Below are 27,682 nucleotides of genomic sequence, written 5' to 3' on the forward strand. Positions count from 1 at the left end.
TTTCCCTTGAGACTGAATGTCAAATGAAAAACAATTAAAAATTGCTAATCATTACAATGACTTCAGAGCCACTTATTTTAAAATTCTGGAAGTTATAAATTATAATGCCAATGCAATGAATTTCTAATGATGGAATTGTAGACAAAGTGGCCCCCTGAGGATATTATGTCAGATGGGGCAAGTGAATATTCCTAACCCTATTTTAAATCATACCATCCTAGATAGCTATGTGAAAATGATATGGGTGCTTAGCAAAACTATTATTAACTAGTATCGCTTTGGCAGTTTTATATTAAAAATTCTTTATTAGCTTAGGTGTGACCCAATGATTTTTAAAATTCATTACTGATTTTTGAAAGCCTCCTCTTCAGAGCAAAAAGAGCCCATTGTTCTTAATTGGTAACCAATGACTCCTATAAACTTTATGTTCAAACAAATCTTACAACTAATAGAAGTGTAAATATAATGCCAACTAATGTTTATGCTTATACAAGTATCTACAAATATAAAGAAATAGCTCCTTAGTAATTTCTAAAAAAAGACCCATTGATTAATCTACTTGAGTCTCTTAGCAAGTGCTACTGTTTAATAACTCACCATTTGATGGTAGTAAATTTTCTTCTTTATGACTAGACAATAAGGTCTGTGGATCTGGGAGACCTACAGGTATTATGCAATTCCTCTGCTTCCATGTTATGTGATTTAGACAAACGACAGGCCCTGCTTTTCTCCATTACTAGCAGGATGGCAGTTGTAGCCTTCTCAACTGTAGTGGCAGTTAATTGCCAAGTTCTTGGTCAACTGCCAAATCTTCAGTCCAATATGGATCTCATTGAAATGCTTTGAAACTGTGTGTCAAATAATTCTCGTCACTCGCACATGTATTTCCCTCTTCTCCATTACTGAGAGATCCCTGATTTTCTAAAAGGTGACTGTGTGCCCAGTTAAAATATGGTTTATATTCCCTTACTATGTCTGACCATGTGACCAAGTTGTGATCAGTGAAATAAATGTAAGTGAAGCTTTGACAGTGTCCTTTCTTAAATAAAAAGACAAAAGCCTAACGAGGAGGCCTTCTACCTTTCACCCTTTACTCTTTCCCTCCTTCCTGCCTGGAACACAGATGTGATGCCAAAGGAAGAAACCATTTTGTAGCCATGAAGATAAAGCCATACATTAAGAAAGACATATCAAAGGATCTTGGTTCCCAGATAGCATCTTGGAGCAATTTTATAAACTCTGGGCAGCCTGCTTTCAGACTTCTTTTTACCATGAGAAAAATAAAATCTCATTTGGTTTAATCACCAAGAATGAATTTTTATTATATGCAACCAAGTGCAAACCCCAACCAATACAATCTATAGGCTCATCAGGTCTTCATCTGGATTTCATTCCCCTTCTAACCAAATCAAGACTCAGAGTCATCTCTGGGCTGTAGGGGGAGAACCTGAAACCATAACAATTATAGAAGATAACATAAGAAAAACTCTTCTAGACATTGTCTTAGGCAAGGAATTCATGACTAAGACCCCAAAAGCAAATCCAATAAAAACAAAAATAAGTAAATGGGACCTAATTAAAAAGCTTCTGCACAGCAAGAGATAATCAGCAGAGTAAACAAACAACCCACAGAGTGGGAGAAAATCTTCAGAATCTGTGCATCCGACAAAGGACTAATATTCAGAATCTACAAGGAACTCAAACAAATTAGCAAGGAAACAACAAATAATCCCATCAAAAAGTGAGCAAAGGACATGAATAGACAATTCTCTAAAGAAGATATACAAACAGTCAACAAACATGAAAAATGCTCAAAATCACTATCGGAGAAATGCAAATTAAAAACATGAGATAATTTGTTCATAATCAACAATTTGTTCAGTTGTTTTTTAAAAATTATGAATTTGTAGATATAATCATGTTAGATGTGTTTTAAACGATTTTGATTATTATTATTTTGATGCTCAAATTAGCCCATCTATGGTCAGTGAGATCCTATTTATATTGTTCCCTGAGTCTTCTTGACACAACCCTAGTGGTAGTTGATAGTTTTTTTGCTTTCTGAAAATATTTACAGCTAAAATGATATGATCCTCTGGGATTTGCTTCAAAATGATGACATAGGAAGAGGGGGTAGAGAGGAAATCTGATTGGCCATGAGTTCATAATTGTTCAAGTTGGTGATGGCCCCATGGAGATTCATTATACTATTTTCTTACATTTGTGTATGTTTGCAATTTTCTAAATTAAAAGTTAAAGATAAAAAAATTCAATCAGGCACCTGTAGTCTGCAAGCCCTTGGGAGTCTGAGACTGGTGGATTGCTAGAGCCCAGGAATTCAAGACAAGCCTGGGCAACATAGCAAGATCCGGTCTCGAAAAGAGAAAGAAAAAGAAAAAGGAAGTCCAGTCTTGAATGCCTGGATTTGATGGGGGAAAAAAAGATTTCTAAGTTCCCAAGTCTTCCTTTGACTTATGGATGAGTAGGCACAGAGGTCTCACTACAGAGCTGTACTCTAAATCAGAGGTAATAAGCTCTCAGGCTATATACCCATTACCCCCATCATAAGGAGGGCATGAAGAAACCCTCTTGGATTGGGGAGAAAACAGAAGGATGGAGGGTAAGGAGAGAGGAAAATGTGCGAAAAGCTTCCAGAGCTTCATGAGGTGAGTACCTCTTGGCAGCTTTGCTGGTGGTTGCAGGGCTGGGTTACAGGGGTTCCCTCACTACCAATTTGTCTTACCACCGTCTTCCATTCTTTGGCCCAGAGTCTAGCCTCTAATCTCAACAAGCCTGATTCTATTTCTTGTGGTCAAGGGGATCTTGCTTTCCAGACAGGACAGGAAGGAGCACTGGTCTGGAAGTCCGGAAGCCAGAAGCTGAAGCCTGTCAGTGATGCAAAATGGCACTGGGTCTTGCGTCTCACTTTCATTACCCACGAAATGAAAGGTCAGCTTGCAAGACTAAAGCCCCTGCAGTGTCCCAGGCATCCAAATCCAACACTCAAAAAGCCCTGGACTCCAACAGCCTGTCCTGCAGGCCTCCGTGCCTTTTCACTGAACGTCTTTTCCACCATTACATATTACATCGCCTCCTACAGAAAAACGCGGCTGTTACCACTTTTTGCAGATAATTAGAGAGGCGGTGCTCAGCATAAGATGACCCCAAAGTTGACAGCACTTTCAGGCTTGGGGAATTAGGCGCGTCACCGACCTGTACGATTTCTCCTCTCTGCCCTTGCTCGCCTGCAAATCCTGACCCCCGTCCACACTGCGGAGAAATCTCCTAAGAGACGGCTGCCAGCGTCGCCTCTGCGCCCAGGAGGCGTGGAGCAGAGGACTCGGGAGCTGAACGCGCTGCGGCCCCGCTCCCAGCGCGCACAGCCCAGAGGGAGGGGCCGGCGGGGGCCTGGCAGCGCCAGACTCGGAGCGCCGGGCTCGCAGCGGCTCAGTCTCAGTCTCCTCCCGAGCCCAGCCCCGGCTGGCGAGAGCGGCGACCAGCGCGAACCGGAGCCCGGGCCTCGGAGCGGGGAGGCGGAGGGCCGGAGAGGGCGGCGGACGGCCGGAGAGGGCGGCGGACTGCAGCGGCGGGCCGCGCTCAGGGTCCCGCCGTGTGCGCGTCCTCCCAGCTTATCCCGGTAAGCGCGGGCGGCTGCGCCCAGCCCGCCGCGTTAGCCGCGGTGGTCGTCGTCCCCGGATCCGGGTTGCGCGTATCCCGTTGCTGCGCTGCAGGCTCACAGGTGGCTCTGCCGGGGATATGGGCGCCTCAGGCCCCGCTAGGAGTTAGCCAACTCTCTCTGCTCCAGGACGCGGATTTGGACCCCCCGCCACTCCTACCCTTGCTCCTGGCTTGGGATGGGGGGCGCGGGGTAGGGCCTGACGTCGGGGGAGACGCGCAGAGGGACGCTTCTCTTCCCCAACCACCTACAAACGACCCAGGGGGAAGCGGGCCAAGCGCCTCACCAAATGCTACCCAGCTCCAACCTCACAGGTGGGGCGTCTATTCGTTAGGTTTATTTTCCTATCCATCCACCAGGGAAAGTTTGGGACCACGCAAGGCAAAGTTGGGGCGTGGCTGGGGGCGAACTTCTACGGAGGTAACTCCTGGGGAGACTAACGGTGGGTTTGCAGGGGGAGCGAGGACCGGGGTGGAGGTGACTTTGCGCCCCGGGAGTTGAGTCTGTCCGTGCCGGTCACCCGGGCCGGGCATTTTGACAGTCCCCAGAGTGCTGTGAATCGCTTAATCGTCCCTGCTAAGCGTTGACGTTCGCAGCCAGCCGCGAATCTCCGTGATGGGTTCGGGTTATCTCAAGAGTAGCAGCAACTCAGCCTGGGTTAATTTGTGCTCTTGCTTTGCTCAGAAAACCTGAGCTCCAGCTAATCACAGTGTTTAAGTGGCGTGTGTTTAATTAGCTTATTGTACACCTGAGATTATCTCAGCGACTGCCTGCAAAATGAAATCGTTGATATGGAAAAGAATAGTCTTTTTAAAGAAAAACTAAAAAGAAGACTCTTCATCAGCTGTTGTGTCTGGCTATTTTACCTATCTCCTCCATGGGATAGAGAATGAAAACTCTGCTTTGGATATATAACCTATTAAAGTCAGTGTTGGGGCTATTTGGGGCAGATTTTGTGAACAGAGGTATTGCTACAACTTGCGTATTCTTTATGAGATACACATGTGGTCTCTCGAAATAGCCTTCTTGTTATTTCACTGCGTTGGGAGTTGTTTGACTTACTAAGCTGCCTATTTTAAATATGACTAAAGGTTGTTTTTTTTAAAAGAAGCTTTAGCTGAAAACAATGTCTAGATGTTTATGGAACACAGCTTGTGCATGTCACCAGAATACTTTTTTGTAAACTTAAATTTGTGAAGGACTACTTGCCCCCCATCTGATAAAGGAGAGGCTTTTTATGAAAAATAAGATAATATCATTGTGTGTGCAGAAAAACATCACTAAATTAAAGAAACACTCACTTTCCAAATGATAGATTAAATCAGAAAAATGTGCCTACAACTGAGAATTATATAATCGGACTAAAAGAATACATAATGAATAATTGTTAGTTTTCAAGTACCTAGACAGTTCTGAAAGAAGCGGGACCTTTATAGCACTGGAAGGTTGTTACATGAATTAATGTGAGATAATCTGATAGATTTTCACCTATAAAATTTTTATTCTTACACACATCTACATTTTCTACATCTAACATTGAATTTACCAAAATGTTTATTTGGGTTTACATATACATCTTCATGAGTGCCACATCCTATTCTAAGTGCTACGTATGTTTTTGCTCATCTTAAAAACAATCCTGGGTGGTAGGTACTACCATTGTCCCCATCTTAAATGAGAAAACTGAGACACAGAGAAGTAACCCAAGATCACATAGCTGCAGGACAGGACTTTATCATATCTGCAAAGATCTTTTTATTTAAAAGACATGATTTTAAGATTTACTTATTCTCATTTTTATTTTTTATTTAAGCATAAATGATGAAAGTTTCCCATGAAGGGTAAGAATCCCTGATTGTGGACGTGCCCCACAAGCTTCGTTAACTACAAAGTAAGGAAAAATATGAAAGAACCATCTGATTGAGTCTAAAGTTGGAAGATCACCACATCCACCAGAAGACCCAGGATGGATCTGCACCAAAGCACCACCATCACGTTCCTGGAGAAATGGTGTTTGGATGAGTCACTGTCTGACTGCAGGAGACATTATAATGTCAAGAAAAAACTGAAGTTAATTCGAATCTTAGGCCTTTTCATGGGTCTGGTAGCCATTAGCACTGTCTCATTTTCAATCAGTGCCTTTTCTGAGACAGATACACAGAGCACAGGAAAGGCCAGTGTTGTAAGTGGCCCTAGGGCAGCACAGGGTTACCATCAGAGAACTCTCTTAGATTTAAATGACAAGATTCGGGATTATACTCCACAGCCACCTCTTTCAAAGGAAGATGAGTCAGAGAATAGTACAGATCATGCCCAAGGAGACTACCCAAGAGACATCTTTTCCCTTGAGGAGAGAAGAAGAGGTGCGATCATTCTCCATGTCATTGGAATGATCTACATGTTCATAGCCTTAGCCATTGTCTGTGATGAGTTCTTTGTTCCTTCTTTGACTGTCATCACTGAAAAACTGGGCATCTCTGATGATGTGGCTGGAGCCACCTTTATGGCTGCAGGGGGATCAGCCCCAGAACTTTTCACGTCTCTCATAGGGGTATTCATCGCTCACAGCAACGTTGGCATAGGCACGATTGTAGGTTCTGCAGTATTCAATATCCTCTTTGTTATTGGCATGTGTGCTCTGTTTTCTAGAGAAATCTTAAACCTGACATGGTGGCCACTCTTTCGAGATGTGTCCTTCTACATTGTTGACTTGATCATGCTGATCATATTTTTCCTGGATAACGTTATCATGTGGTGGGAAAGCTTGCTTCTCTTAACAGCTTATTTTTTCTATGTGGTTTTCATGAAATTCAACGTGCAAGTCGAAAAATGGGTGAAGCAAATGATAAACCGCAATAAGGTCGTCAAGGTGACAGCACCAGAAGCCCAAGCAAAGGTTGGTGATGGTTTTTTTTATTTAATGCTTTTCTTGACCACAGTTCTGAATATTATGTTTTCGCGATCTGCAACTTTTTTGATGTGATGATGTTTGGGGCTCTTGTGGATAGCAGATTGATTCTGAAGTTCTGTGACAGCCAGACTAACATAGCAATGGAAAAAATAATTTTCGGGTATTCTTGCAGATCTTTACTAAGTTCCGCAGCTACTTGCTTCAGAGTAAAACACTTGTAAATAGAGGTTACATAAGCCTCCCAGAGCCGATTTAGCGGTTACTGGTTTCTTATTTTCTGAAAGTAGGCATAATGATTTTGTGAGCAATTTAATTTTCATAGGAAAGTGTGCATGTGCCTAAAAAGTTGCAAGGCCTTTTCTTTTTAAATGAACACATGACAATTACCAAGAAAGAACCATCTCTTTAGATATGTCTGAGGAAGAAAGTTTGGGTCACCATAGCTGTACCTTCCAGTCAGCAGCCCAGCCTAGCAGATTTGGTCATTATTGTTATCATAGCTGTTTTTGTGATTGACATGATCATGTCTTAGATCACTTGACCAGGAACTGATCAGCATCCATTGTAAAGAGAATCATTGGCCAGCCCTGCCATCTGCCTCTGCATCACTATGATCCATTTTGCACACCATAATAAACATGACTTCAAATATTTTTAGAGTAGAATTTGAGGGAGTTTTAATAACAATAGTGGCCATCCTGCCACTTAGATGGGTGGAAAGCAGATTGGTAAAGAGCTTAGAAGTAATTCCTGCAAACATGTAAATTATGTTTTTAAATAGTGGACAAGTGGCATCAATAAAGTTGTATGTGGTTTGGTAATGCAGTTCTGATTTATATCCTAGCAGTGGAATGTCATCTCTGAGTGTGCTTTTAAACAGAAAGCCAAAATACATACATAGACTTTTCATGCCAGCATCTGGGAAAATTCTCATATATGCAAAAAAAAAACAGGAACAAAAAACAGATGTTTGAGCAGGGGGTGAGAGGTTTTGTCCAAAAAGAAAAGAAAAATGATATTAATTTAGTTAAATTTACGTAATTCTTTTATAGTCAAGTTTGATGACCGTCATTTTCATTGTAGCCACAAATGGAAGCAAAGTGCAGGAAATAAAACTAGTAATATTTCTACTTATTACATGCAAAAGAGAAATGTTTTGTACTACATTTCTAACATTTCTCTTGATGTATGCTTGCTTGTTAGAAACTATAATACAACCAAAAAATCACTTAGCAAAATATATGCAAACAAGCATTCAGATGTGACAATTGAGTACGTCTTCAGGGCATAAGACAGGACCATCATTGGAAGTTCTCCCCTACTCTAACTTGGCAGCCAAAAAAGATCCTTGAAGCACTCTCTTTGAGTCTGTTCGGGTGGTTTACATTGATAGTCTTGTGTTTTTTGAAGTTAAAGTACTGAACAATTGTCAAGGAAATGTATATTTTTTAAAGGCAAGGAAATGATTTGATGTCTTATAAATTTCTTGGGCATATCCATGGTGAAAAGTCTTTTTGAGAACTCAGTACTTTCTTGTTTTCTTACACCCTAGTGGAACTTCATTAACTTAGAGACTTGGCTGAATATTATGTTGGCAACATTTATGAAAAATGAATCTGCAGAGCAATCCAATGGTGTATGTACGATTGCGGGAGGATTTTGTATTCTGATTTTAGTGGGGTGGAAGATCCTTTAGTGGAGTGGAAGATGGTTTCATGCATTTTAGAAATAGTTTTCCAAATATAGGTTTTAGACTGTATTTAATCAATTATAAACCATTTATTAAAATACCCCTGGAAGGATCTTTACCTACTCAATTAGGTGATGGTTGTATTCTTTTTATGATTATTTTAAAGTCAAAAATTCAGGCCGTCATCCCTTATCACTTGTTATTTAAATCCATAATTTTGTGCTATACGTAATATTGTGTGAGTCCTAAAATTTGGAAATTCTAGATTTACTTAATTAAAAAAGAAAGCAGGTTATATTCCTAACTATTTCTGTTTCTGGTTTGCCCCCAAAAATGTTCATTGTATTATTTTCCCTTTAGCACCAAAAATAGCTTTAATTTATTCCATTTAGTCATTAATGTTTCTTTTGACATTCAATAATGAAAGTAGAGATTTTTTTCTAAACAAAGCTATGTCTTATTTGGTACTTCTCAAAAAATGCTAGAGCACAGTCATACGTTCTTAAGTGGAATGTGCATAAGGATGTGTAATTTTTTTAGGAAGTTTCACCTTGCCAATTTTATTTTTGAATTATTGCTGGAATTTTTTTCAGCAAATGCAGCCTTTATCAAATGCCTGACTTCAGAAACTTATGGAGGTTTGCTCCCCAAGTACTGAACATAAGGTGTCCAAAAGAAGGATGAATTCTTGAATGTGGTCATCTAGTCCCCTGGGCTGCAGAGTTGAATTCTGACTGCGTAGCTTACCTTTCTTACAGAAATGCTTCTGACATCATCAAAACATTTAGGAAAAAAAGACTTTAAGCCAAATGTGGCCTTCAATGGAGTCTTCATAGAAAGGAATGTTCAGTACAAGAATTTAGGAAGCAAAATACTAAGAATGTTTTCATGCAAAGCCATTTAATTGTCCTGTTTGCAAAACTATGGGGCATGGGAGTTTGGGAAGGTAGAGGAAACACATTTTAGATATTCTTATGCAAATCATCAAATGGTTCTTGCTAAAAAGTCAACTCTGCTGGGCTCTAGGCAGTGAATATCTTTGAAACTGCTTGCTTCATAGACAAATGGAAAATCTTAATTTGGTTCCATTATTGATGATGTACCTCATAGGGTAACTGTGAAGCATGGAAAAATGTAAACTGGCATTTTTTTTTTCATAGTTAAAGCAACAGTTTCTCATCTCATTTAATTGCTCTACCTTGTGTGTGATTCTTGTTTTTATTGTTGTTATTTCTTTCAGTGATGCCATTACCCTTTTTAAAAAGTTGTATACTGTCATGACATAGTGAAGAAACCCTGGGGCTTTAACTCAAAAAGGAAAGAGTTTTTAGCCTGGTTGTGTAATAAGCCCAGTGATTTCAGAGAAGTCATTTTAACTCTCTAAGCCTCAGTTTCCTAACTGGAAAATGAGAATAATGATACCTACTTCATAAGATTAGTAAAATTATTAAGTGAAGAAATGAATGTTAAGCATCTAGCAGGATCCTTGGAAAATGTGGGTTTTTTTTCAATAAATGTTAATTGCCTTCCTTTTATGTTTCATTCTTAAATGAAAACTGAATTGGAATAAATTATTTTAGATTAAAGAATTATAAAACATTCCTTGAAGACTGAATTTGCTCCAGTGAATCCTTGAGTTAAGCAGGCCATTATACCCCTTAGGGTTATATAATATTTGCTGTATTATAATATTCATAAGCTCTAGTTCACATACAGTGAATATATATGGGCCAAATATTAATTCCAAGGAAACTTCAAAATGTCTTTATTTTGTCCTGAAATTTTATTATTTGGAATTTTGCTTAAAATGGGTAGCCCATTGCTGGGACTTAGCATTATCCATACTAGGCAGAGACTTGCTTTTGGGGTATTTTTATTTATAGATGATTGGGGCTCTCTTCTTAAAACATATCTATAGTTTGTTAGGAATAAGTTTGAATCCCGCAGGATGTGAAGCAGTTAAGTTTCAGGTCATTCGGCTCATTTTGCTGTGCTCCTGGCCTGACTGCTGGGGGCCCTTGATCTGTTATGGTGCTAGGCTGTCATTGGCCTAGAAAGCAGCTGTCCATGGTATTTAACTTCGTCTTAGACTTGGCACTGTAATCTGACAGCAAGTTGGCCTGGTTCTAATGAAGGGCACGATCTAAATAAAGATGCTTAAAGCTGGATAGTTGGAGGACCAGACTACTTAGTAATTTAGGTGCGCTTTGCTTTATTCAGTTTGTATGTTTCCGAAAAGCTGTTAACAGTTTTTGCAATTCACATTGTGATTAATGTTCTTTGGAAAATCAGGATTAAAACAAAATTATTATAAATATTCTTCATAAAGTGAAGTATTTCTTGTGAAGTACTACACCATAAATAATTGTACAAGTATACATGCGTTGCCCCAACTTTGCTTAAGATGCAGAATTTATTAATTAGTAAAATTAATATATAAACTACAAAGTAGATAAGATGATCCTTATATTAAATAAAAAGATGTATTACTTGATAGATTTGGAAACGAATTCTCTGTCTTTCTTAAAAGAAAAAAACGTAGGCATTAAAATTTTTAACTGACTGTGAAAGTAGTGTGTTTATGTATCTAGGGATACAGCATGGTGATATTTTTCTTGTTTTGTTTCCCTCTACTTATCCTAAAAGTAAACCCATCAGTTACTGTTTGTGATTCAGAGAGTGAACGAGGCATTTTGAGAGACTCCAAAGGGCCCAGTGGGTTTTGATACACACAGTTCCAATTGCCCTTGGCCATTCCCTTTCCTATTCCCTATTCTGGTTTCACCTGGCAACAGATGACCTAAACTTTGTCAATCCTAGAGAACTGAAGTCACCATATCTCTCCCTTCCCACCTTTGCCCACTTCTTCCATTCCTCTCTTTTCCTTCTTTTTCTCTCCTTTTCCCTCCTTTTCTTTTGTACCCCCCTCCCCTTTTTTGGTAGAACCAGGTAATTTGTATCTTAACTTTAGCAAAGAATGGAATTATTTGTTACTGGGGACACAAGTACATCCACAGTGTGGATTTGATAGGTTTAGTTTTTCCATTCTTTTATTTTCAAACTTCTTTTGTTTTAGATAAGTCTCTAGTAACCAGAATATAGATGCACTTTATTTAATTCAGTTTGACAAGCATAATCTTGTAACTGGGAAGTTGAGTTTGTTTACATTGACTGTGATTACTATAATACTTGAATTCTTTTCCATCATGTTACTGTATACTTTCTATTTCTTCTGGTCTTTTCACAATTTTTTCTTGCCTTTTTTTGGATTTTTTTCTAAATCTGTTTTTCCCTTTAATAATTTGGAATGTATAAACTCTATTTGTATTATCTTGATGCTTGCCTTAGAAATTTTAACTTGTATATTTAACTTAACATAGTATAAAATTAATGACGTTTACACTTCAGCTAAAGGACTGAAGTACCTTAGAAAATTACTCAGTCACCTCTTCACCCATTGTATATAATTTAAAGTCGAGAATTTAAGTTCTACCTCGATGTTTTGTAACAGCTTTATTGAGGCATAATTTTCATTTTTTAAGCCTCATAAATTAGACGTTGTCATTTTACCATCAATATTTTTAGATTTATCCACATATGTATTGGTTTTTCCCTTCCTCATTCCTTCTTGTATATCAAACCTTTTATCTAGTTTTTTTCTCTCTACCCCTGATGTACATTTATGATAAGTTTTTTAATCTGTTAATAGTAAATGCACCTGATTTTTATTTACTTAGAGATGTATTTCATTTTCTTGAAATATAGGACAAAAGTAGTTAGTAGAAAATTATTTTTTCATCCCACTTTGATAATAATATTCCAGTCTTTCAATTCCATTTTTGCTGTTGAAAGACTATCCATGTAAACATTGCTCCTTTATAAGAAATTTCTCTTTTTTGATTGACTACTTTTGAGGTTTTTGAGTATTTGGCATTTTTTTAAAGATACGTCAGGTGTGATTTTCTCATTTAAGTATCCCCTGTTTGTGACTCATTAGGCTTCTTGATTTTGAGGATTAGTGCCTTCCAACAGTTTTGCCTCTATCCCAGTCTTCCTGTATCTGCCTTCTAGTATTCCAATTAGACAGATCTTGTATTATCTTATCTTCCATGTCTTTTAACAGTTCGTGTTTTTCTATCTGTGATCCTTATTCTTGCCATTGCTTTATATCTACCTTCTAGCTTCTCATTTTCTCTTTAATTTTGTCTAATCTGCTCTGAAGCTCATCTGTTGAGATTCTAATTTTAGGTATCATATTATTCATTTCTACAAGTCTTACATGACTCTTTTTCAAATCTGTTAGGCTGCTATTCATTGTTTATAATTTCATGACCATACGTTTAATGCCTTTTATTCCTCTGAACATGTTAAGTATATTTTATATTTCATCATTGATAATTTTGTGGCAATATCCTTGCAAGTCTAGTTTTGTTATTTTATTGATTCTTAACCATGAAGTATTTTTAAACTTTGAGCACATGTTTCTTGGAACTTTACCTGTGGGAATCCACCGAGGCCTGGGTTTTAAGTGCATTCCTCCAGAGAGGATTGCTCTGCTGTCAAGGGTCTGAGAGTACTACCAACTGGGACCATTCTAACCTACATGTTTGACTTTTTTACTACCCAGGTAGTGTGAATTCAGACTGCAAACCCATATGAGTGAGCCTGTGTTTAAAAATCCTTAAGGGAAACTCATCTTTCTTTTCTTTTTTTTTTTAATTGCATTTTAGGTTTTGGGGTATATGTGAAAAACATGCAAGATTGTTGCATAGGTGCATACGTGGCAGTGTGATTTGCTGCCTTCCTCCCCTTCACCTATATGTGGCATTTCTCCCCATGCTATCTCCCCGACTCCCCACCCCCTGCTGTCCCCCCCACACACCCCCAACAGACCCCAGTGTATAGTGCTCCCCTCTCTGTGTCCGTGTGTTCCCATTGTTCAATACCCGTCTATGAGTGAGAACATGCAATGTTTGATGTTGTGTTCTTGTGTCAGTTTGCTGAGAATGATGGTTTCCAGGTTTGTCCATGTCCCTAGAAAGGACGCGAACTGATCGTTTTTAATGGCTGCATAATATTCCATGGTGTATATGTGCCACATTTTCCCTGTCCAGTCTATCATCAATGGGCATTTGGGTTGGTTCCAGGTCTTTGCTATTGTAAACTGTGCTGCAATGAACATTCGTGTGCATGTGTCCTTATAGTAGAACGATTTATAATCCTTTGGATATATACCCAGTAATGGGATTGCTGGGTCCAATGGAATTTCTATTTCTAGGTCCTTGAGGAATTGCCACACTGTCTCCACAATGGTTGAACTAATTTACACTCCCACCAACAGTGTAAAAGTGTTCCTATTTCTCCACATCCTCTCCAGCATCTGTTGTCTCCAGATTTTTTAACGATCGCCATTCTAACTGGCGTGAGATGGTATCTCAATGTAGTTTTGATTTGCATTTCTCTAATGACCAGTGATGATGAGCATTTTTTCATATGCTTGTTGGCCTCATGTATGTCTTCTTTTGTAAAGTATCTGTTCATATCCTTTACCCATTTTTGAATGGGCTTGTTTGTTTTTTTCTTGTAAATCTGTTTTAGCTTGTTGTAAATTCTGGATATCAGCCCTTTGTCAGATAGGTAGGCTGCAAAGATTTTTTCCCATTCTGTTGGTTGCCGATTCACTCTATTGACTGTTTCTTTTGCCGTGCAGAAGCTGTGGAGTTTGATTAGGTCCCATTTGTCTATTTTGGCTTTTGTTGCCAATGCTTTTGGTGTTTTGGTCATGAAGTCCTTGCCTACGCCTACGTCCTGAATGGTTTTGCCTAGGTTTCCTTCTAGGGTTTTTATGGTGTTAGGTCTTATGTTTAAGTCTTTAATCCATCTGGAGTCAATTTTAGTGTAAGGTGTCAGGAAGGGGTCCAGTTTCTGCTTTCTGCATATGGCTAGCCAGTTTTCCCAACACCACTTATTAAACAGGCACTCCTTTCCCCATTGCTTGTTTTTATCAGGTTTGTCAAAGATCGGATGGTTGTAGATATGTTGTGTTGCCTCTGACACCGCTGTTCTGTTCCATTGGTCTGTATCTCTGTTTTGGTACCAGTACCATGCTGTTTTAATCACTGTAGCCCTAGTATAGTTTGATGTCCGGTAGTGTGATGCCTCCTGCTTTGTTCTTTTTGCTTAGAATTGACTTGGCTATGCGGGCTCTCTTTTGGTTCCATATGAAGTTTAAGGTGGTTTTTTCCAGTTCTGTGAAGAAGGACATTGGTAGCTTGATGGGGATAGCGTTGAATCTGTAAATTACTTTGGGCAGTATGGCCATTTTCACGATATTGATTCTTCCTAACCATGAACATGGAATGTTTCTCCATCTGTTTGTGTCCTCTCTTATTTCGTTGAGCAGTGGTTTGTAGTTCTCCTTGAAGAGGTCCTTTACGTTCCTTGTTAGTTGTATTCCCAAGTATTTTATTCTCTTTGTAGCAATTGTGAATGACAGTTCGTTCTTGATTTGGCTCTCTTTAACTCTATTATTGGTGTATAGGAATGCTTGTGATTTTTGCACATTGATTTTGTATCCTGAGACTTTGCCGAAGTTGCTTATCAGTTTCAGGAGATTTTGAGCGGAGATGATGGGGTCGTCTAGATATACCATCATGTCGTCTGCAAATAGAGACAATTTGACTTCCTCCTTTCCTGTTTGAATACCCTTTATTTCTTTTTCTTACCTGAATGCTCTGGCTAGAACTTCCAGTACTATATTGAATATGAGTGGTGAGAGAGGGCATCCTTATCTAGTGCCAGATTTCAAAGGGAATGCTTCTAGTTTTTGCCCATTCAGTATGATATTGGCTGTTGGTTTGTCATAAATAGCTTTTATTATTTTGAGATACGTTCCGTCGATACCTAGTTTATTGAGAGTTTTTAGCATAAAGGGCTGTTGAATTTTGTCGAAGGCCTTCTCTGCATCAATTGAGATAATCATGTGGTTTTTGTCTTTGGTTCTGTTTATGTGGTGAATTACATTTATAGACTTGTGTATATTAAACCAGCCTTGCATCCCCGGGATGAATCTTACTTGATCATGCTGGATAAGCTTTTTGATGTGCTGTTGTAATCGGTTTGCCAGTATTTTATTGAAGATTTTTGCATCTATGTTCATCATGGATATTGGCCTGCAGTTTTCTTTTCTTGTTGAGTCTCTGCAGGGTTTTGGTATCAGGATGATGTTGGTCTCATAAAATGATTTGGGAAGGATTCCCTCTTTTTGGATTGTTTGGAATAGTTTCAGAAGGAATGGTACCAGTTCCTCTTTGTATGTCTGGTAGAATTCGGCTATGAACCCATATGGACCTGGGCTTTTTTTGGGTGATAGGCTCTTAATTGCCATCTCGACTTCAGACCTTGTTATTGGTCTATTCAGGGTTTTGAATTCTTCCTGGTTTAGGCTTGGGAGGAGGCAACTGTCCAGGAATTTATCCATTTCTTCCAGGTTTTCTAGTTTATGTGCATAGAGTTGTTTGTAATAATCTCTGATGATGGTTTGAATTTCTGTGGAATCTTTGGTGATATCCCCTTTATCATTTTTTATTGCATCTATTTGGTTATTCTCTCTATTCTTTTTTATTAATCTGGCTAGTGGTCTGTCTATTTTGTTGATCTTTTCAAAAAACCAGCTCCTGGATTTACTGATTTTTTTGTAGGGTTTTTCGTGTCTCTACCTCCTTCAATTCTGCTTTGATCTTAGTTATTTCTTGTCTTCTGCTAGGTTTTGAGTTTTTTGATCTTGCTCCTCTAGCTCTTTCAATTTTGACCATAGGGTGTCAATTTTAGATCTCTCCTTTCTTTTTATGTGGGCACTTATTGCTATATATTTTCCTCTAGAGACTGCTTTAAATGTGTCCCAGAGATTCTGGTATGCTGTGCCTTCATTCTCGTTGGTTTCGAAGAACATCTTTATTTCTGCCTTCATTTCATTGTTTATCCAGTCAACATTCAGGAGAAAGTTGTTCATTTTCCATGAAGCTGTGCTGTTCTGGGTTGGTTTCTGAATTCTGAGTTCTAACTTGATTGCACTGTGGTCTGAGAAACTGTTTGTTATGGTTTCCATTCTTTTGCATTTGCTGAAGAGTGATTTACTTCCAATTATATGGTCAATTTTAGAGTAGGTGTAATGTGGTGCTGAGAAGAATGTATATTCTGTGGATTTGGGGTGGAGAGTTCTGTAAATGTCTATTAGGTTTGCTTGTTTCAGGTCTGAGTTCAAGTCCTGGATATCCTTGTTAATTTTCTGTCTCGTTGATCTGTCTAATATTGACAATGGTGTGTTGAAGTCTCCCACTATCATTGTGTAGGAGTCTAAGTCTCTTTTTAAGTCTTTAAGAACTTGCCTTATGTATCTGGGTGCTCCTGTATTAGGTGCATATATATTTAGGATCGTTAACTCTTCTTGTTGCATTGATCCTTTTACCATTATGTAATGTCCTTCTTTTTCTCTTTTGATCTTTGTTGCTTTAAAGTCTCTTTTATCAGAGATGAGAATTGCAACTCCTGCTTGTTTTTGCTCTCCATTTGCTTGGTAAATCTTCCTCCATCCCTTTATTTTGAGCCTTTGTGTATCCTTGCATGTGAGATGGGTTTCCTGGATACAGCACACTGATGGGTTTTGGCTTTTTATCCAATTTGCCAATCTGTGTCTTTTGATTGGGGCATTTAGTCCATTTACGTTTAGGGTTAATATTGTTATGTGTGAATTTGATCCTGTCATTTTGATGCTAGCTGGCTGTTTTGCCCATTGGTTGATGCAGATTCTTCATTGTGTTGATGCTCTTTACCATTTCGTGTGTTTTTGGAGTGGCTGGTACTGGTTGTTCTTTTCTATGTGTGGTGTCTCCTTCAGGAGCTCTTGTAAAGCCGGTCTGGTGGTGATGAAATCTCTGAGTACTTGCTTGTTCGCAAAGGATTTTATTTTTCCTTCATTTATGAAGCTTAGTTTGGCTGGATATGAAATTCTGGGTTGAAAGTTCTTTTCTTTAAGGATGTTGAATATCGGCCCCCACTCTCTTCTGGCTTGTAGGGTTTCTGCTGAGAGATCTGCTGTGAGTCTGATGGGCTTCCCTTTGTGGGTAACCCGACCTTTCTCTCTGGCTACCCTTAGTATTTTCTCCTTCATTTCAACCCTGATGAATCTGACGATTATGTGCCTTGGGGTTGCTCTTCTAGAGGAATATCTTTGTGGTGTTCTCTGTATTTCCTGGACTTGAATATTGGCCTGCTTTGCTAGGTTTGGGAAGTTTTCCTGGGTAATATCCTGAAGAGTATTTTGCAGCTTGGATGCATTCTCTTCGTCACATTCTGGTGCACCTATCAAACGTAGATTAGGTCTTTTCACATATTTCCATATTTCTTGTTGACTTTGTTCATTCCTTTTTACCCTGTTTTCTCTAATCTTGCCTTCTTATTTTATTTCATTGAGTTGATCTTCGACCTCTGATATCCTTTCTTCTGCTTGGTCAATTCGGCTGTTGAAACTTGTGCATGCTTCATGAAGTTCTCATGTTGTGTTTTTCTGCTCCATCAATTCACTCATATTCCTCTCTAAGTTGTCCATTCTCGTTTGCATTTCATCAAATCTTTTTTCAAGGTTCTTTGTTTCTTTGCATTGGGTTAGAACATGTTCTTTTAGCTCATGGAAGTTTCTTATTATCCACTTTCTGAAAGCTAATTCTGTCATTTCATCACACTCATTCTCCATCCAGTCTTGTTCCCTTGCTGGTGAGGAGTTGTGATCCCTTGTAGGAGGAGAGGTGATCTGGTTTCGGGTGTTTTCATCCTTTTTGCACTGGTTTCTTCCCATCTTTGTGGATTTATCCACCTGTCGACTTTATATTTGCTGACTTTCTGATTTTGGTAAGTTTAAGTCTGCAGCAGCAGAACTCATAAACCCCCTTTTCTTCCCCCCAGGTATTCTGTACCAGGGAGTTAGGGCTTTATGCGTTTCCACTGTGCCGCTGCCATTTTCCCTGCCCGCAAGGTGGCAGCCTAGTCACATTCAGCCTGCAGAGGCTTCACTGAGGTGCTGTGGGCTCCACCCAGCTGCCATGTGAACTTCCCTGCAGTCCTGTTTTTATGGGCGTAGTTAGAACTGCTTCTGCTATGTTGGCCCGCCTCTGTAGTGACGCACTCTCTGTAGTGGCGGGTTGCCTTGGCGATGGCAGATTGCCTCGGGAACTGCAGGGTGCCTCAGTAATGGCGGACACCCCTCCTCCACAGAGCTGGACCGTCCCGGGTTCAGTTGTGTTTGCCGTGAAAGTCTCAACCCAGAGCGTTTCCAATTGCTGTTTTTTTGTTTTTGTGGGGGTGGGACCAGCCGGGCCTGGTCACCTGGCTCCCTGCCTCAGAGCCTTTTGTTTTTTAGTTGAACAGTCAGCTCTCTACCAGGTGACCTGGTCGCCTGTTGAATAGGTGCCGGGACCTGTGTGATTTCCCATGCGGCGACCCACTGCGCTGGCTGAAACCGCAGCTCTGAGATTCGTGGCGCTTTTTTGCCCGGGAATCTCCTGGCTTGGCTCCCTGCTTCAGCTCCCCTTGCTGGCTAAGAGGGGACACTGTCTTGTTTACTCTGCACTGGGAGCCGCTGCGTCAGCTGGAACCGCGACTCTGAGATTCATGGCGCTTTTTTGCCCGGGAATCTCCTGGCCTGGCTCCCTGTTTCAGCTCCCCTTGCTGGCCAAGAGGGGACACCGTCTCGTTTGCTCTGCATCAGGAGCCGCTGTGTCGGCTGAAACTGCGGCTCTGAGATTCGTGGCGCTTTTTTGCCCGGGAATCTCCTGGCCTGGCTCCCCGTTTCAGCTCTCCTTGCTGGCTAAGAGGGAACTCAGTCTCGTTCACTCTGCATTGGGAACCGCTGCGCCAGGGTACAGGCCAAACAGCCACGCCGGCCAAAACAGCGGCACTGGCAACCCATGGGGCTCCTTCGCCTGTGAATCTCCTGGTCTGTGGGCAGTAAAAATCCGTCTGGAAATGTGGTGTCCACTCACCCTCTGCGCTTTCACTCGGACCTGCAATCCCGAGCTCCTCCTAACCAGCCATCTTGGATCTCTCTCCAGGAAACTCATCTTTCTTCTCCTTCCCCAACTTTCAGCAGCACTAAAAATCAAGACTCAAATAGACACATCCTGCCATCTCCCTTTGCAAGGTAGATTTTTTTTTCTTGCTTGCTTACTCAAAGTGTCAACCCTTCAGGATTCTCAGCTCACAGATAGAGAAGGTCTCTTAACTCCCTTCTCTGTATCAGGCCTCGTGTTAGTAGCTTCCAAAAATCTAGTCTTTAGGCCACTAAGGAATGGCAAATACTTTGAAGGCAAAGCAGTACAGACTTTTCTGAATTTGTATTTAGTCAGCGTTCTGGGTTCTAAGAATCCCTCATTCCTCACCAAATAAAATACTTGGATATTTAAAAAATATATTTAAAGTGTAATATTCCAACATTTTAGGGAGTAATATATTAAGAAGGGTTTATGTGAATGCTTATTCTATAGCCAGAAATGTATGCTTCAGACTACAGATTTGTCAAAAGATAATGCATATAACAAGTGACATTATTATGGAATTTTAATGCCATACTCTCTAACATTTAATACAGCCTGACCATCATATTAAATTTTCTCATCAAAATAAGAAATCCTAGAAATGGCAAAAGTTTTAGTCATTCAAATCTGAAAGGCAATTCTAACATGAAGTTATATGAGGCCACTTTAAATCTTAAGTTTGTCTTTTAAATAATATATTTATCAGATACTTAAATAATGTATTCATTGTATAAGAGTATAAAAACACATCAAAATATAAAAAAGAAAATTTTAAGCAGTTTATAATCTCTCCATGGCATCATCCATAGATGACTATGTACATTTTTACATATAGCATTCTTCTGAACTTCTCATATACAGATACATATACACATGCATGTGTACATAGGCATATATATATATACACCTATATATTTAAATAAATTGGAACATACTGGGCATGCAAAATTTTAAGTTTACGGTAATGAATATACACAATTTTAAGATTTTTAAAAAAATTTTGCCTATTATGAGCCTTTTCCCCTGTCATTAAATGTTTTTCTAAAATGCTATTTACTGTTTAGTATTATAAGATAGAAAGCCATTTTCCTGTTGTATTTTTATTGTAATATTTCACTACTATAAAAAAACACTACAATAAACAGCTTTACACGTGAATTTCTGATTTCGCAGAAGTGGAATTTCTGGATCAAGCCTTATTAGCTTTTTAAAGTTTCTGCCACATTGCTACATACTTGGTAGTGTTGAATATTATAATTTTTAATGTTTTCCAATTTCATAGATGAAATATGGCATTTTAATTAATTTTTTAAAATTTGCATTGCTTTATTTGGGAAGCTGAGCTTTGAAACGTATGTTTATGAAGAATGACATTTTTCGTTTATAGATTGCCAGTTTCCTGTGTCCTTTGTGTCAGTTTTAAAGCTGGCTGTGATGACTCACACAAAGATCTCTTACAAATGTATGCTGAGAATCACTATCTTTAGCTCTCCTCTCTCTCCCCATTTCCACACCTAAATAAAGCCAGGAAGTTTTTGCAGGTTTTGTTTTTGTTTTTGTTTTAATGGGAGAATTATTCTGAAGAGAAGGCCTCATGACCAAGGAGTTGGGAAATGACATTTTCAGGGACTGAGATGGGCTCCTTGGCCATTTAACCTTGGGGGATTCTGTACCTCCAAGGAACCCTATGGCCACATCTGGAATATGGGAGATTCAAACTCAATGACCTACCAGATTTTTAGCTGGTCATTTCTATCCTCAGGAGCTCTAATATTTACAATGTGGAATATTCTAACCAGGCCAAAGCAGCAATCTAATACATTCACGCTAAACAGAAGACCAGAGTCTAACCATGGCCATATCACCCAACTCTTTTTCTTAACTGATTTGCATGTAGTAGTTCTCTCAAATTATTTAATTGACTTGACCAAGCAATAATTTTAGCTTAAGCATGCTGTGGGAGGTAGCTCTTCCAGACAGATGGGAGAACAACGTGCATGGGAGAAAGTCATTTAAAGTTTACTGTAGGACGCTAGACTGCCTCAACATTTGTGGCTTCTGGCAAGGAAAACTATCCTTGGCAGCTGCATGTGTGTCCCTGGACTGCTGGTCTCTGTAGGTCTCTCCAAAGTTGGGAGAAGAGAGGGATTTGAAAACTCGGCAGTGCTTAATACCAGGTACTTACTACATCAACACTCTGAAATAAATGTTATCACCTCCATCTGCAAATCAGGAGTCTGAGGATTGGGAAACATAAATAATTGCCTAAGGTCCAAATTTAGTGATATTTAAACTGCATTTGAACTTGAGTCTGTCTGATTTCAAAGTGCAAGCTGGTTCTCTTGTACCTTAGTGCTTCTTACTGGGCAATTAAGAATAGAGACAAAGCAAGCCTCCAAATTAGATTCACTTTTCACCTTGGGAGCTGTCAAATCAGTGATTTTCAAATGTTTTTGACCACGACCCATGTAAATATATTTTGCCTCTCAATCCAATATGTATGTGCATGTGCATGCACATATACATATATGCATATTTACATATCCATATAAAAATAAAATCTAAGGTAAGGTACTTTTATATTTCTTACATTTTTCATTCGATTAAAAATACTGGTTTCAACTTTCTGAAAAACTTCTTAACATAACTTAGGCCACCAAAGGGCTGTGGCCTAAGTTATGTTAAGTTTTTTTTCTCCTTCTTTCTTTCAGCAGGGCTGCCCTGCAAAGCTGTGCTAGCTGTATACTGGCACAAGGGCATCTTTTTGATCAAGGTGACAAATAGGAGCAGGAAGCCAGATGTCACTCCACTGGATGAGCAGAGTGCACTGATGTGGGACTTTGGCTGCCTAGAGGAAGGGGTGCCTTTTCTTAATTCAATGAAGGTGTCTTTTGGGCTGGTGGTGGCCTTGCTTCTTACCCTCAGCTTCTCCTTTTAATAATGTATTTAGCATTTCAGAGCCATGATCTAAAATGACCATTAAATACATGTAAATCCATGCTAATCTTCATGGTTGGGACTCTTTCAGTCATTTGGACCTAGATCCACACATCATCATTGCTTCCTTCCCAAGCACACACACCATCTGTGTCCATTTGTCTAACTGTGACCATTGCAGATTTCTTCAGATTCCTGAGGCCAACACCCACCACACCATGTATTGCTCTCTGGCGCTGACATAGACCAGTTGCAGCGTAAGGAAGGTGTAGATCACAGTATAATGTGCTTGCCAAACCTCTAGTCATTCTTGGATCCCAGTGAGCTTCTTATCAAGTGGAAAAGAAAGGTGGGTGAAGCAGAGAGGTTATGAAATCAGAAAAAAGCAGAACCTAGACGTGAAGCTGCATTTCAATTAATTGGGTTTCCTTTTTATGAAGCATTGGATTTGTAAACCAAATGACGCAGACATAGTTCTTGTACGAGTGAAAACTGGTGGTTTTGGAAAGGATCTGGCACCAGGCCATATTTAATGTCATGTTCACAGTTTTAAAGGGTGAAGTTCACAATTTTGCATCAGCCAGACTAAGCCTGGAAAGAAGTTCCTTTCATCCCAGACACTGGCTGTGTAACCCTGGGCCAGGCTCTTTGCCCCAAGCATCTTCTCTTTGAAAATGAAAGGACTAGTTTATCTCCAAGATCCTGCCAGCTCTGATAACTCTGTGCTTCTTTGTTAATGGGAAAGAAACAAGTATACTTGTTTGTAATTATGGATTGGCCAACAGAAGAGATAGTCAGGTCATGAATCACTGAACTTACTTCCTTCAGGGTGCTTTTCCAGTTAAGAAACCGTGGTGGCTCACGCTTGTAATCCCAGCACTTTGGGAGGCCAAGATGGGCGGATCACCTGAGGTCAGGAGTTCGAGACCAGCCTGGCCAAAATGGTGACACCCCATCTCTATTTAAAAAAAAAAAAAATATATATATATATATATATATATATATATATATACACACACGTATGTATGTGTATATATATAAAGAAAAAGAAACCCAATGAAAGAGGATTGCTTCCTTTGGAAGAGTAATGAGAGCTTCTTTACCCATCTACAGGACCTTCTTAGAAAGGGCCAGATGAGTTTCTGGTTCTCTGTAAGTAGCTTTCTCGTTTACTGCTTGATGGATATTGAGTTAGACAAGCAGGGTGCAGATAGAAACATAGGTTTCACCTTCAACTGAAACCTGAAGCCCTGTTTTTCCCACTTAATGTGTCATCTGTTGTTCTAACAACTTACAGAGGCTGAGTTGATTTTCTTTTTCTCTACCACCTAATAGCAATCAAGTATATATTGAACCACTTATTTTAGGCCTGTATAGGCATTGAATATTGGTGTATTCCAGGAACCTGTTAGTTTTCTGAGATGTGGGATGATGGTTAAAGGTTAACACAAGAAATTATTTATTATTTAGGCCTGGGACAGAGATGATTTTGGATAGACCTTCCTAGCTGTGTGATCTTGGATACATTACTTAACTTCTCTGGGCTTATGTTTACTTAGCCATAAATTTTAAAAGTAATTGAATTTCCCTCACAGGGAGGCTGTGAAGTTTTGATAAGATTAAACAGGAAAAGTGTTTAGCTGAGTCCAGTTTCTGCACCCCTCCTCCTCAACCATTCAAAGATAGTCTACTCCTGGTCTCTTTTGCTCTGAGTTCCTTCTCTGTGCTACAAGTCTACTCTTCTTCAGTCCTGTCTCTCCCTGCAGTTTTCCTCCTGCCGTTTCAGGACCTTGCCTACTTCCTAGGCTTCATTTCCTCGACCTCCTTCTTGATGTCTCCCTTGCAGCCATATGAATCTGCCGTTCCCCAACTAATCCCTAACTAATAGTCAAATCCTCAGTGTTTGGACTTGACCCTGCTTTCCTTTTATTCCTGCAGAGTATTAAGAGAGAAATAGTTCCCTATCTCTGAAACTAAACCTTGCTCAATCATGAAATTGTTTTGAGCCCTCCTCTTGCTGCCCTATAAATGTGTTCACTCTTTTGTTGTGTGCATCATCAGTATTTAATACTAGCTATTCATGCATCCATCGAGTCATAGTTGTGCCTGATGTAGGTTTGCCAGCATCTGTGTTTTCTGTTTGGATTGAATCACTCCCCTTGACTCAGTGACTAACCAGTCCCATTTGCAGTATTTGGTGCCTAGCTTGGTGTCATAGGTGGAAGGGCAAAGGGCACTTAATGCTTCAAAAAGTTGATAATGGTGATGATGAGTATTCATGATAAAAAGTCTGGGCCTGAATCCGTCATAAAATGTAGTGGCTTATGTATTAAACTCAAGCAGCGAATGACTATTTCCAACTTAAGGAACAGGAATTCATTAGAAATTCTCCCATCCCCTCAGGTTGCACGTGTGGGTGTCAGGGTAGGTAAGGGATCTCAATTCTAAAAGCCAGTTTATTCCAGCTGTGACCCAAAATAGTTCTCTTTGCCTTCTAGCATTGTATAATGTTTCTCTATTGACTTTTTAATTACGGCTTTTCTGAGATGTAATTCATTTACCATAGAATTCACCCTAAGTGTATAATTCAGTGTTTTTTAGCATATACATTCAAAGTCACACAACCATCAGCACTCCTAATTTTAGAACATTTTAATCACCAAAAAGAAACCCTGTACCCACTGATAGTTTCTCCTGATTCCTCCCTCTGCCCAGCCCACCATAGCCACTAATCTACGTTGTCAGTATAGATTTGCCTACTCTGGATATTTCACATAAATGAAGTCATATAACATGTGACTTTCTGTGCTGGCTGCTTTCATTTAGCATAATGTTTTTAAGGTTTGTCCATGTTGTAGCCTTTTTATGGCCAAATAGTATTGCACTATGTAGGTATACCACATTTTATTTATTCATTCATCAGTTAGTGAATGCATTTGGATGGTTTTCACATTTTGAGCATTATGAATAATGCTGAAATGAACATTTACTTACAAGTGTTTGTGTGAATCTATTGTTTTCAGTTCTCTTTGACATATACTTATGAGTAGAATTGCTGGGTCACGTTTCTATCTCTGTGTTTAATATTTTGAGGAACTGCCAACTGTTAAAGATATAGAGCAATCGGAACTCTCATACACACAGAATACACAAAATCATTTTGCATTCCTGTGTGTGTGAGTGTTCAGATTTCTCCACATCTTTGCCAACGTTTGTGATTATCTTTTCTTATTATACCCATCTTTGTGATTCCAAAGCGGTATCTCGTGATTTGGATTTGCATTTTCCTGATAGATGATGGTGTTGCACTTATTGGTCATTTGTATCACTACTTTGGAGAAGTGTCTACTCAAGTCCTTTGCCCATTGTTGAATTGGGCTATTTGCCTTATTATTGAGTTTCAGAGTTCTTTATCTATTCTGGTTACAAGTCCCTTACCAGATATAGGATTCGCAAATATTTTCCACCATTCTGTGAGCTTTTAAGAAATGTGCTCCATAGATAAGGTAGCTCCTAGCCTGGGAACCCCTACAAAGCTGTTCTATATTTTTTTCTAAGCACACTTTTAACAAGAGTGATTTGAGGCCCTTGGATCAACCCTAAAACTGCTTCTTCCTTTTGAGATGGTCCTTGGAAAAGATTGTTCCCCTGAAGCTAAGACCTGGAGGAGGATTCAGGGGTTGTTTGGGACCCAGGACTTCCTGATTATAGAGAACCTGGGAATGCAAAGCTGCTTGAACATTGGACCCAGGATGCCTGTCATCTGGTTGCTGCATCATCCTTCTTTGCCTACTCCTGATTCTTCTCTGCCTTATCTGAAAGACTTTCTTGTCATAAAATCTTCCCCACTTCTTGCCCAGAAGCCCTACCAGCAAAGCAGTTAGGCCACAGGCCTTTGCTCCCAGATGTGAACTTTGCCTGTTTTGCTGTCTGTACCTGGGCCCTTAGCTTTATACATCTTGGTTATGGACCAAACCTGCCCATCCACCTTCCATCGCCCAATATACATAACTCCTCCCATTCCATCCCCTAGGAACATTTGCATCCATCTTGAATACCACTTTGTAATTGCATGAAGCTCCATACAGTAACAAATAACAATAGCAGTAATGATCTACTCTGTCCTTGTCTAGCATGGACAGTAATTGCACAAACCTGATTAATGTGCACATTCCGAGGGCAAAGAGAACTTAACCACATGATTGTGCTTTATACAAAAATGCACAATTGGTTCAAAGCTCCAGTGGTTTCCTAGGGGCCCAGGAAAAATCCTCGCTCTCGCTTCTAGCTTGTGTCAGCTACATAGTAACCGGTGGCATGGTAGATAGAGTTTTGTGGCCCTGATGTATAATAAGAGGCTGATTTATTTAAACAGCATTCAGATGAGCAGCCAGGCTGCTCTTTTGATGCTTACTATGAAGGGCCATTACAAATCTACTATTTTCTGCTGCCTTTTATTTTAAGTCCAATTAAGTAGATAGCCACAAATAACTCTGACCTTGAAAATCTAAGTGAAGGTGAGATGGGAGAACAGGCTTAGGAAACATATGTTTTGGCGTGTTAATGCTCTGCAAGTTGCACACACTTAAGGAAAATAAATAGAACAGGACAAGATAGTGTTGTGGTTTAGGAGGAAGAATTATACACCCTGGGAAATAACACCACATGCTTCACTGGTTCAGAATCATAAACTGGGCTAAAAATTAATCCAAATCTATCTCCACTTCACTGGGAGAAAAGCCCCAAGTAAGTGGTATTGCCAGTTATGCTCAATGCATAATCACCCTGGGTTGGCATCTCTGCCACATGCCACCACTGAGTGATGTGTCTTTCCTCTCAGCAACCCAAATACGTGCTTTTGGTTATCTATTTTTAGTAAAACAGTGCTTAGAATACCATACCACCATCTCAGTCCAGTTTCTTGCAAACGTGGATCACAGGATGAATCTTCCAGAGTTGAATACCTTGTTTAAAAAATATCATCAGCAAGGGGCCTCTTAATGAAATTATTGAAGTCTTAGAGTTGGGTTACGAAAATTTAAAGAGCTGTGTTTTACTATCTTTAAAAATACTGCTAAGTACTTGTAATGTGCTAAGAGTTGCTCGTCTCTATCTTTAACCTTGTCAGTCCTGGGAAATAAATACCTTTCTGAGGATCTTACTGACTCACTGAATGATCAGTGTTAAGTTTTAGTTTCTGTAAACCTATCTCAAAATATGTTTATGTTGCTACTATCTCACTACATGCTCCAACGTTTTATAAGTTACCTATGTATTTATGTGTTCCCAATTTTCTCCATCAAGAAGTGGGAGCAGATGGCCTTTCTCTTGCCTCGTGGGATATTATAATAATTAATAAGGTAATAGGAATGGATCAGTAT

General features: G+C 39.6%; 1 protein-coding gene across 3 annotated transcripts in view; it reads left to right on the top strand.

Moving 5' to 3' along the window:
• The first annotated feature begins 2,605 nt into the window (after positions 1 to 2,605).
• SLC24A2 (solute carrier family 24 member 2) overlaps positions 2,606 to 27,682 on the top strand; it is a 293,748-nt gene continuing 268,671 nt past the window's right edge. For 2 of the 3 annotated variants that reach the window (XM_012449991.3, XM_012449994.3), the window contains exons 1-2: positions 2,606 to 2,666; positions 5,490 to 6,572. In XM_012449991.3, the coding sequence (XP_012305414.1) occupies positions 5,643 to 6,572 (930 nt within the window). In that variant the 5' untranslated portion in view covers positions 2,606 to 2,666; positions 5,490 to 5,642. Of the gene's footprint in view, positions 2,667 to 3,558; positions 3,638 to 5,489; positions 6,573 to 27,682 lie in introns of those variants that run through there. The other variant, XM_012449992.2, reaches the window with a different exon arrangement.

The sequence above is a fragment of the Aotus nancymaae genome, unplaced genomic scaffold, assembly GCF_030222135.1.
Source record: "Aotus nancymaae isolate 86718 unplaced genomic scaffold, 86718_ANA_hifiasm-v0.15.2.pri h1tg000003l, whole genome shotgun sequence".
Taxonomy (NCBI): Eukaryota; Metazoa; Chordata; class Mammalia; order Primates; family Aotidae; genus Aotus; species Aotus nancymaae.